At 40.2% G+C, this 11,904-nt stretch overlaps 1 protein-coding gene across 3 annotated transcripts in view; it reads left to right on the top strand.

The window, feature by feature from the left end:
• The window catches only part of LOC122084328, an 18,594-nt gene extending 6,753 nt beyond the window's left edge, over window positions 1-11,841 (top strand). For 2 of the 3 annotated variants that reach the window (XM_042652488.1, XM_042652491.1), the window contains exons 6-11: window positions 1,623-4,013; window positions 5,017-5,225; window positions 5,310-5,465; window positions 9,217-9,451; window positions 10,161-10,474; window positions 11,147-11,841. In XM_042652488.1, coding sequence (XP_042508422.1) covers window positions 1,623-4,013; window positions 5,017-5,225; window positions 5,310-5,465; window positions 9,217-9,451; window positions 10,161-10,474; window positions 11,147-11,447 — 3,606 coding nt within the window. In that variant the 3' untranslated portion in view covers window positions 11,448-11,841. The remainder of the gene's footprint in view (window positions 1-1,622; window positions 4,014-5,016; window positions 5,226-5,309; window positions 5,466-9,216; window positions 9,452-10,160; window positions 10,475-11,146) is intronic. The other variant, XM_042652490.1, reaches the window with a different exon arrangement.
• The last annotated feature ends 63 nt before the right edge of the window (window positions 11,842-11,904 follow it).

The raw sequence follows: 11,904 nt of genomic DNA, 5'->3' as shown, positions 1-11,904 counted from the left end.
GCTTACTGGATTATAAAAGGGATCCTTATTTTTAAAATTTAAATTAGAATAATAAGATAGATAAAGAAGTATAAACACAAGATAGAAATTTATTTTCATTTTTAGTTGTTGATGTTATATTCCTAGCCACTTTCTATTATAAATTAAACATGAAGGCTATTACCCTAGTGGTTTCATCGTGTTACCAAAGACAGCAAAAAATGCTGCACCCCCCGCAAATCCCAGTTTCACTGGGTCCTAGGAGGGGTGGATTCTAGCCAGTCCTAAACTTCAGCATGGAACCCCATAGGTTCTCTTCTATTATCACTTTGCATATCATTGCAAGAAGCCTCAGTTTCACAAAGTGTTGGTAACTTAGACCCAGTGAAACCAACAAAAAATTCCACCCACCTGAATTTGGGACTTGTTAACATGTTTTGTGTCTCCTACTGACTAACCAGCATTCTCTAGAGAAAAGAAAAATGTTGGCATGGTGGTACCTTATGTCCCACTGTAGCTATTTGTTGTGTTCTTTTCATCTTTACTGATTTCTTGCAATCCTGTTATATATATTTCCTTACTTTTTGCTCATTAAGAGTCAATCTGTGATAGCATTTTCTTGGATTGTTTCTTTTGAAGTATTCTGTAATTTGTTTGCATGGGTATTGAATTTCATGGCAGTTTCTTGGAGCTATTTGGAATACCTCATACAACAACAACAGCAACTCAGCCTTATCCCAACTAAATGGGATTGGCTAAATGGATCCTTACCCTTCAATCAGCTCCATTCGAGGTCATACCAGATACAAGGCCTAAGCTATTCATCTCTTTCCTCACCACTTCCCCTAGGGTCATTTTAGGTCTGCCCCTAGCTCTTTTAGTTTCTTCAATCTGAATCAAAACACTCCTCCGCGCTGGAACATCCAAAGACCTCTGTTTAACGTGGCCATGCTGCCACAAACGGCTATCTCGTAGCTTCTCATGTATCGGAGCTACCCTCATGTCAGATCTAATATGATCATTCCCTACTTTATTCTTCCTAGTTTTGCCACTCATCTATCTCAATATCCTCATCTTCTCTACACTGAATTTATCTATATAATGCTTTTTAACTGCCCATTATTTCTCACCATACATCATTGTTGGTCGTATGACTGTCCTATAAAATTTTTCTTTAGTTTTAAAGAAATATATTGATCACACGACATTCTGGATGCACCTTTCCACTTCATCTATCCTATTTAATTCTCTATGAAACATCATCTTCTATATCACATTTTTTCTTTATGATTGAGCCTAGATACCTAAAATAATCACTTTGTGGAATCTCCTTCTCATCAATTTTCACAACCTCATTATCCGTCCTAGTGTAACTACACACCATATACTCGATCTTCGTTCTACTTATCTTAAAACCTTTTGATTTCAAGAATGATTTCCATAACTCCAAATTGGCGGTAATCCCTGTTTTTGTCTCATCCACCAAAATATATCATCACAAAAAAGCATATACCAAGGAACATTATCTCGGATGTCTCTGGTTTAATTATCCATGATAATTGCAAAAATAAAAAATTGGATTGCTTCATATTTTTGTTTTAATTACTCACCATGATTTACATAGAATCCTTTTTTTTGTGCAGGTCCTGGCAGCAGTGGAACAAGGAGAAACAGTCATGAAAGCTTTGCAAGGAGCTGTACCAGAAGATGTTCGTGGAAAGCTTACAGCAGCTGTTTCTGAAATTGTGCAAACTCAAGGAACAAATTTAAATCTTGATAGACTCATGATGATTGGTAGGACTTCTAGTTTATCAAAGGCAAAGTCTAAGGCCCATGAAAAAGCTGGAGGTCCCTTAAGTTCTGAAAATGGGTCAAGTAGCAGCAACTCTTCGGATCTTGTGAAAACAGTTGATGAACTGACCACTGCTTCAGACAACAATCAGTCTGGAATGGAGAAGCCGTCTGGGGGGATAGAATTAGAGCTTCAGCCTCCATCAAAATCTTTGAAATCTATTGAGATAGGTCAATCTCAATGTGTAAGTGCTCCTGTAGATATTTCCAATTCAGGAAAGAAGGATACTAATGAGGCAGAGCAGAACCAAGGAAAAGATGAATTATTAAAAGAAAGATCTGTGCGGTTATCTGAATATGAAGAAACAAGTTCAGAAACAGGTGGTAATCATAACCATCATAGCAGGTATGAGAAGACAAGCAGCACTGAGGAAGCCCAGGGAAAGGTGACCCAAGGAAATGGAATAGCTCACATGGGTGTAAAGGAAGTGAATGATAATAGGACTACTGAAGATGAAAGCTCAGATGCTTCAGTTGACCAAAGTAAGCAAATTCCGTCCGCAAAGTCTGAAGAAGCCTTACCTTTTGTGACAGCATCTCCTCAGCCAGAGCCAATGGAAAATGTGGGCAACAATAACCAGACAAATGAAGAAAAAAACAACAATAACCAGACAAATGAAGAAAAAAACGTGCAGCCTATGACAGACCAAAATAAGCAAGGGTGTACCAAATCTGAGGAAACTTCTCCATTCTTTGTACAAGCTCCTAATCCTCCCTCTTTAAATGTTTCACAGGCATTAGATGCGTTGACAGGTCTGGATGATTCCACCCAAATGGCTGTCAACAGTGTTTTTGGAGTTATAGAAGATATGATTATTCAGTTGGAGGGAAAAGACAACAGAAACGATGGAAAGGAAGATAAGATTGAGGACAGGGTTGAGGATGAGAATGAGAAACCTGGTTCTGCATCCGAGCCTTCTGTCACTAGTGAACACAAATTGGAAATTGAAGAAGACAGTGAGAAGGGAATGAGCTCAGAGGCCAATCAGTTACAATCATGTGATAATCCTGTAGACAATTCCTGCGAGAAATGTGCAGAACCACCTCAAGACACAAGAAATGGATGGGATGAGAGGAAACTCACAGATAACCCTAGTTCACTTTATAAAAGCTCTACTGGTGGTTTCTGGGGATATTTCAATGGTAATAATCTATATAAAGAGGACAAAAAGAGGAAAGTAGATTTGACAAGATCCAAATTTTTGGTGGAGAATTTGGATAAATCTAAACCTGTACACAAATTTCCACTGTACGTAACTATAAATCCATACAGAGACTCACAGTACAGCGAATACCTAAATAAGTATCTTCTTTCAAAAATGTCAAACACCACATCTCTAGATTTGGATACGACTACTGATTTATTGCTTGACTACATTCCAGAAGAAGGACAATGGAAGCTCTTGGATCAACCTGGAAACTCTAGAAATTTGGGTGTTGACCGGAAGGGTCAGGATATCTGCTCAACACCAGATGTATATGATGTGAATAAAATTATTGAACCATCCTATGTTATATTAGATACTGAAAAAGAAATGCAACAGATTGAAGAATATGGGACAGTAGAAGATTTTAATCAGAAAGCTCAAATTGGTTCTGATGTATCTTCTGAGGAGCTGACACAATTTATTAAGAGTATTATACTGGATTCTTTAAAATTTGAAGTTGATCGGAAGCTAGGTGCATCTACTGTGAAAGCTATGGAGTCTGATCTTACTCAAGATTTAGAGCAAGTTGCAAATGCAGTGAGCCTGGCAATAGGACGGAGTGAGGAGCTGATCTGGTCTTTGGCGAGTAAAGACCCTGCTTCCAGGAAGTTTGGCACACTTAATGGAGAGCTTATTATAAATACAATTTCATCTGCTATTCAGGATGCCAATTATTTGGGTAAAGTGTTGCCAATTGGTGTTATTATAGGCTCCAGCTTGGCCGCTCTGCGAAAACACTTCAGCGTAGCTACAATTGATCCAGCTGACAGTATGGGGGAAGAATATTATGGTCAAGTTGGTCAGATGGGGAGCCGTCATAAACCTGTTGAAAAGAAGGATCAATTTTCTGACATGGATGGCTTATCAAGCAGAGTTGAAGGGAAAGTTCAGGGAGTTAATCTAAAGAATGACACTATGATGGTTGGTGCTGTTACAGCTGCCCTGGGTGCATCTGCATTGATGGTACACCAACAGGTAACTGAGCTGCACCCTTCATAATCCTGATGCAGCCTCATATCATTATTTTGATTGGTCTCATGCACTGGGTTACTCTTTTTTTTTTTTTTTAATTATAAAAAAGAAACATTTATCTTATCATCTACAATTTATTAAGATAAGCCACTGAGTGGTTTGTGCTGATGTGTTGTTCCCTGAATCCAGACATTTTTCAGGTTCCTTAGCACGGTCCACTTACATAAATTATATAGGCAAAACACGAAGTGAAAAAATGTTTTTAAAGAAAAGATGAGCAAAACACTTTTGAGATGTGAAATGAAAAATATTTTGCTTTCTTACTCAAACTCTCAACTTTATTTTGGTACAAGCCTCTCCCTGATTTATTTTTGGAGGCTCATGCCGCTCATCCGATAAATTGGCGGTGCATCTATATTTCAGCTCCATAAAACATCTTCCAAGACGGTGCCTCCAAGATTTTATGTTGTGTAACTTTCTGCAGCTAGTTCTATGGGATTGAAAATGGGTTTGCTCATCAGACATGACTATGTTTTAAAAGGATTTTATGCTGTTTGTGTTACTTCCTCAGTTTTTTGCATTGTGTTTTAAAATGAATTCATGCTGTTTGTGTTATTTTCTCAGGTTTTTGTAACATGTATAATACACTAATACGAATTCCTCTACATGCCTTTCCTTAAGCCTCAAGATTTCAGCTCTTTTTCATCAATATTTTTCAGATAATTTTATCTGGGTGAATTAAATTTCTTCTTTTGAATTTCTGGTTTCCATCTGTTTGAGATATACAGCTCCTTTGGACAAACTTGTTGCTAATGTTGCTTTCTGGTGCTTTTGAGTTCTGTTGGTGGAATTGTCTTCTTTATCTAGAGAAGTGGATAAAAATCCAGAAGCACCAAAATTTTGGTGATAATTGTGTTTTATATTTACTTTTCTCTTTAATCAGCTTTACGATTGAGCATGCATCTTATTTTTGTTTGTTGTGCTTTGTTGGTAATAATAAATGCAGAGAGCTCCAGAGAGAAGTGTTGAAATCACTGAAGTTTCTTCCACGTCTCTCAATGTGAGAGGAGGTCATGAGATGGAACCTGATAAGCTTCAAGAGGAAATATCAGAAAAAAACCAGAATAATATAGTTACTTGCCTTGCTGAGAAAGCCATGGCAGTTGCTGGTCCGGTAGTACCGACTAAGAATGATGGTGAAGTGGATCAGGAAAGGTCAGTTCATTTTATTCCATGTTTACTATCATTTTTTATTTATTTCTTTCCAGAATCTTTCCAGCAATTTCTTTGTGTAAACAGGCTGGTTGCAATGCTGGCAGACTTGGGGCAAAAGGGTGGAATGTTGAGGCTTGTTGGTAAAATTGCTTTGCTTTGGGGGGGTATTCGTGGTGCTATGAGTTTGACTGACAGGCTTATCTCATTCTTGCGTCTCGCTGAGCGTCCCTTGGTTCAGAGGTAAGTGAAATTTTGCAATTCTTCTCTTTTAGTTGGTGGTAGTGAGGACCTATCTTTCCTTGTTCTTATGCATTTCTGCTGGCAGTCTGCACCCAGCCTTAAATGGACAATTTGACCTGTTTTTCTGGTACTAGTAGCTCTGATCCTGAGGCTTCATGGTATTTTATAATATTCATGCACTGCAAGCTTCCAAGTTTGTGCATTGTTTATGTACTGGGCTTAAAGTGACTCTGTAACTGTAGTTCTAAATTCTTCATGAGGCACCCAAAGTTGTGACTTCTGCCCCTTATTGTGGGGAACACATCAGATTCCATGTTCATACCCATTTACTTCTGATTCTAACTTGATCTCTTAGCTCCAGATTGATGCAAGTCTTATCAAAGCCGTGTAAGTTCTTCACTGACCCTGATCGGTGTAGTTGCAGAATATGGTAATGCTGGTGCATTTCCGAATTTTAACAATCAAGGAAGAGTTTAGGCCCATCTCTTTTTGCACTATGCTCTATAAATTTATTGCCAAAATCTTGGCCAACCGGATTGGGAAAGTCATTGATTCCCTGGTCAGCCCAAATCAATCTGCCTTCATCGCTAGGAGTATTGCTGACAATATCATTCTTTGCCACGAGATTGTTAGGGGGTTTGATCGGAAAAACCACTCCCCCTCGGCTTTTCTCAAAATTGATATCCATAAGGCCTTTGATTCCATCAGTTGGGATTTTATCTCTAAAGTCCTATTCCAAATGTCTTTCCCTCCTTCCTTTGTCCGCTGGATCTACTGTTGCATTTCCACTCCTCGTTTATCTGTTTTAGTCAACGGTAGTCTTGCTAGCTACTTTCCCTCAACGAGGGGTATCCGTCAAGGCTGCCTTCTCTCCCCGTTCCTTTTCTCTCTTTCCCTCGAGGTTCTCTCCCGCTCCATTCAATCTGTCTCGGATCTCCATCTCATCTCCCCTATCCCCAAGTGTAAGTCCCCCCGTCTCACCCACCTTGCTTTTGGAGATGACATCATGATCTTCTCTAAAGCCGACTCCCTCTCCATCTTTTCCATTATGAATGCTCTTCACTCCTTCGAATCCCTCTCCGGTCTCTCCATCAACCTCCTCAAGTCCAACCTCTTCCTCACTGGTGTCTCTTCTGAGACCCAATCCCTTCTTCTTGGTATCACTAGTTTCTCTCTGGGCTCCTTACCAGTCAAATACCTGGGTCTCCCCCTCATCTCTTCTAGGCTCTCAGCCCACCTTTGTTCCCTTATTCTCGATCTTATTAGGAACAGGCTCCAGCTTTGGAAAGGCAAGCTCCTCTCCTATGCTGGTTGGCTGATTCTTATCAGATCTATCATCCAATCTCTTTACCTCTTCTGGTCTGGGATCTTTGTCCTCCCTTCCTCTTCTGTTAACTCCATTGAAAGACTCTTCTGTTCCTTCCTTTGGAAAGGTTCCGACTCCTCCAAGTTCCTTCATCCCCTTTCGTGGGAAAAAGTCGGTCTTCCTAAATCTGAAGGGGGACTCGGTATCAGAAGAATCAAGGAGGTCAACTCGGTGGACATCCTGAAGCTTATCTGGAAGCTTGTCTCCAAGCAGAAAAGCATCTGGGTTGACTGGGTTCACTCTTACCTGCTCACCCAAAATTCCCTTTGGACTTGCCCAATCCCCTCTGATGCCTCTTGGATTTGGTGGAAAATCCTCTATCTCAGGCCCCTTGCCATCACTGCTTGTTCCACTATTATTGGCAATGGGCAGGCGACTTCCCTTTGGATGGAACCTTGGCACCCTTTGGGCATTCTCTCCTCCCTTGTCACCCCTAAGATCATCTATTCCTCTGGTCTTCCAAAAACCTCTCTTGTCTCTTCCATTCTCTGCCCTCTGGGTTGGGCCCTCCTGCCTCTCCTCCTCCCCTTGCGGATTTGTGGTCCTTCCTCCCTCCCATTCCCCCTGGGCACCGAGGTAGGGAGCACAAAAGTGTCTGGCTCCCCTCATCCAATGGGTTGTTCTCCTCTGTCTCTGCTTGGTCCTTTGTCAAATCCTCTGGCCCTGTTGTTCCATGGCGTAATCTCGTCTAGTTCAAATGCCACATTCCCCGTCACAGCTTCACCACTTGGAGATGCCTCTCTAACTGCCTCCCCACGTAGTCCTTCCTTATTCACTGTCACATCCAGGTCAACCCCTTCTGTTGCCTCTGACCCCTCGGTCAAGAAGATATCTCCCACCTCTTCTTCTTCTATTCTCTCTCCTCCCTGGTATGGAAAACTATTCTTGCTCGCTGCTGGCCTTTTCCTAGAGCCATTCTCCCCTGGTTGACATGACATTTGCTGGCTCCTCCATTTGCGACACCATTGGTAAGTTAGCTTTCTCTACTACTATATCTCATCTTTTGATGGAGCGTAACATTCGCAGATGGTCTTCCAACTCCTGTTCTCCGGAAAAGATTTGGAAAGCCATCTACTTTGATGTTACCTCTAAAATCCAATCCCTCCATTCCATTCGATCTTGGCCGATCCCCCACTCCTCTAGAAATGACCACATAATCTCTTCCTGGTGCCTTACCCTAGCCCCTCCCCCCACCACTTGACCTCCTTTCCCCCCTCCTCCTCTTGGCCTTCTCCCTCTCCTTCCTTGCTGTGGCTTTGGTTGCTGGTTCGGTTCTCTTGCCCTGCTGCTGGTTGCTGATTTGGTTTTCTTCTGTAATTGTTTTGTTTGTTGCCTTTTGCTTTGTTCCCCCTGGGGTTGGCTCTTCCTTGTTGGCTTAGGCCTCCCCCCCCACTCTTTCTTCCCCTTGTATTTTATTTTCGCTTTGGGTATAAGTTTATTTATTCATCCAAAAAAAAAAAGGAAGAGTTGCAGGAGTAGATCAATGTTGTAGGAACAGCCCAGTTTGGAGACCTAATCGTATGAATAATTATTTTAGAATCAAAGCAGGATTTGATATTTGACATGACATTGGGATTTCTAGTTACATCACAAGAATATTTTCTTTTGACTGGGTTTATAATATCCTGCTAATCTTGCCAGGGGTTACACTGTGGAAGAAACAGGAATCAATGATACAGTGGACAGCAGAACTGAGGGTCTCAACTCACTGAGTCCACTCCTAGCCTACTACTAGTTCTGAGAATACTAGGGTCTAGAAAGACAAGTCCACCAGGATGAATCAGGCGATTTTATATGGTTTTAATTACTTGGCTTCTTGCATTCCAAGTAAACTGAGTAAATATGAGAATATCTCTAACATAAAGTTAATGAAATCTAATCAGACTAATTAGTGAAATAAAACATGGCTAGAGTGTGAAGACAGAGCATGCTCAACAATAAACTGGGTGAAAGTAAATCCAAATAAAGAATAATATCTTCAAGTAGTATTTCATAGGAGCAACAGATATCAGGCAAAAACATGTGATTCTGTAATTGTTTTAGTAAGCAACAGACATCTTTTTATACCAGCTGCTTCTTAACAATTAAAGTTCGTTTGGGAACTTTATTTTCTCAGCTAAGAAGACCCTTGAATTCTACGTTATGCTTCCTTATTTAAGTGCATTTTGATAGTTATTTCTTGAAGGATAAGCCAAAGTACACATGTAGTCAGGCTATTTGTTTATGCTATTTTATTGTGTTCAATAAAAATGTTTTTAATGTTTGGTAGTTTGTTCACCAGGTTGACTAATTTGGCTTCCATGATTCTTCCAAGTTTTCACTGTCAAGTTTGTCTTCTGAACTTCTGTACTAATTTCCTCTTCCTACCCTGCCTTCTCTCCCTAGGATTCTTGGGTTTGTCTTCATGGTGCTTGTTCTATGGTCACCAGTGGTTGTTCCTCTACTTCCAACACTTGTGCAGGGGTGGGCAACACATAATTCCAATGGAATTGCTAAATATGCTTGCATCGGAGGCCTTCACACTGCTGTTCTGATCCTCATTATGTTGTGGGGCAAAAGAATCCGAGGATATGAAAATCCACTTGAGCAATATGGGCTGGATTTGACATCATTGCAAAAGGTATGGACTTGTCACCTAACATAAAGGCTTGATGAAAACTTCACCTGTCTTATGTGATCTTAATTTATGTTGTCAGGGGCAGTAAGATAGTCCACTTAACTCCTGAGCTGTATTTTTCTGATCATTTGCTTGTTTTTCTCTTGATGAATTGCAATATTAGGATGAATTCAAAATAATGCAATCATCAATAGGTGAACTTGAAATTTGACATTTGTACCTGATTGGCAAAATCATGTTGAAAAATGCAAAATAACAAAGAAGGCCAATGGGAATTTGTCAAATTCTCTAATAGGACTCTTTTATTATTATTATTATTTTTTTTTACCACTGATAGATGGTCCCACTCTTATCAGCACACAAATAGATGTGCATTTACATAACCATTAACCATTCTTTTCCTTATCTTCGTGCATCTATGATTATTTTATTTTTCCCATTTCTCTTTTTACCCTGCTTAATCTAGAATGAGCATGCTATTATCTTCTTTTGTTAACTCAAGGTCCAGCAGTAATTTTTATGCTTTTAGAAGTAATTTCCTCCATGGAATTTTTGGAGGAGCTCTGTGTCCCATTCTGTCTATCCACACTGCATTTATATTACTCCAGTTTTGGATTTACTATTAAGATTAAGGTAATTGAGGTAATGCTGGGATCTTGTTTATCCAGGAAAATAAGAAAAAGAAAACTAATGGTGGGATTTTTGCTTTCAGCTCCATGACTGTCTGAAGGGTTTGACAGCAGGAGTCATGCTCGTCTTATCAATACATTCTGTGAATGCATTACTTGGTTGGGCCTGTTTCTCTTGGCCAAGCCGTGTGCCTTCATCTTTATCAGATGCTGTAGCATGTCTCAAAGTGTGTGGAGAAATTTTTGTACTGACCGGTCAAGGAATCATGGCAGCAATTGGTATTGCCATTGCAGAAGAATTGCTTTTCAGGTCATGGTTACCTGAAGAAATAGCTGTGGATCTTGGCTATCACCAAGCAATTATCATTTCAGGGCTTACATTTTCTATACTCCAGAGGTAAATCCCTATATTGCAACTGCATCTGGTTGTCTACTAGTTATGTCTGTATGCCGACGGTTAGCTAATTTCTGCATGAAGCTGACCCTTTTGACATTTTTTTACCATTTGGAAATAATTGAGGATTTTCATTTCAATACTCGTCATCTTTTAACAAGCAACTAAGTTAGTATGTATGCAACTCATCTCATTTAATATATATGACTTCAATCATTGATCCATAGAGTAAAAGCCAACCCAATTTGGCTTGGCCCTTGGTGACTCGGAGCCAGCCCTTTAATGGATTTCAGAACTTTGCATAAATCATCCATTGACAAATGGTCTTTCTATTAAATATGGAGTATTCGCACTACTATACCTCATTTCGGCTAAAATGCTGTTGTGATAATGCATTAGTTATTGAACTGATTGCATGGTTAGCACCTGACAATCAGGAGACTTCCTTCCTGTTGCTCTTTCTGCTTCTTTAACGTTCTTACATCCTGTTCCGGGGAAATAGTTTGAAACAATTGATGTTCATCCTTCGTTTAACTGGTCTGCACCTGATTGGGTTACCTTATTTGGATACCCCTTGTTTTCTTCCCACTATTTTGGGATCTTAAGTTTCCATTACCTATACCAGTCAAATATGATTTCTATGTACTCATTTTCCGTATATTGACGATTTTGTAGGTCTGCTCGTGCCGTACCAGGTTTGTGGCTATTGTCTTTGGCTCTCTCTGGGATTCAGCAAAGAAGCAGTGGCAGTCTTTCCATTCCAATTGGGATGCGTGCAGGCATCATAGCTACCAATTTCATCCTACAGAAGGGCGGCTTCTTAGCCTACAAGGGCAGTGGTCCTCTCTGGTTAACTGGGTCTCATCCATTCCAACCATTCAGTGGAGCTGTTGGTCTGGCCATATCCTTGTTATTAGCTATAGCTCTGTATCCACAAAAGCCTCTACAGAGGAAGAAAATTATGAAGGCCACTTGAGAAGAGAGGTGAGATAACGCTTAGTTGAGTTGTATCTGGAAGTAGGCGATCAATTTGCATAATTTAGCAGTCTTGAGGACTGACCATGAAGGAAAATGCAAATTTTGGGATGATAGGGTGGGTTGTACAAAATTGTACAGTGTGGTTAGAGTTGTGATGGTCGAGCCGGTGCTGGTAGCCTCTGAAGGAAGTGTTCTCAGGACGCTTTTGGGGGAAGGAACAAAGAGAAATGAAAAAGGAAACTTGAGAGAGAATCAGTAAAGGTAGGATGGGTCGCTGGGTCGCCTGGTGTGGTCATATCTTTTTCTCTGTCAAGCCGGTAATTTTTTGGTGTATACCTTGTAAAGAGAAATCCAGGAGCAAAAGATAAATGGAATGGAAGAAAATTTTGCCAGTTCTTTGTTAAAATTGTGAATCTCACATATAATAGGGTCGGTTTTTTTTTTTTTTTTTTTTT

Source organism: Macadamia integrifolia, chromosome 7, assembly GCF_013358625.1.
Source record: "Macadamia integrifolia cultivar HAES 741 chromosome 7, SCU_Mint_v3, whole genome shotgun sequence".
Taxonomy (NCBI): domain Eukaryota; kingdom Viridiplantae; phylum Streptophyta; class Magnoliopsida; order Proteales; family Proteaceae; genus Macadamia; species Macadamia integrifolia.
The sequence above is the reverse complement of the archived record's forward strand: the minus strand, read 5'-3'. Positions and strand labels throughout refer to the sequence as shown.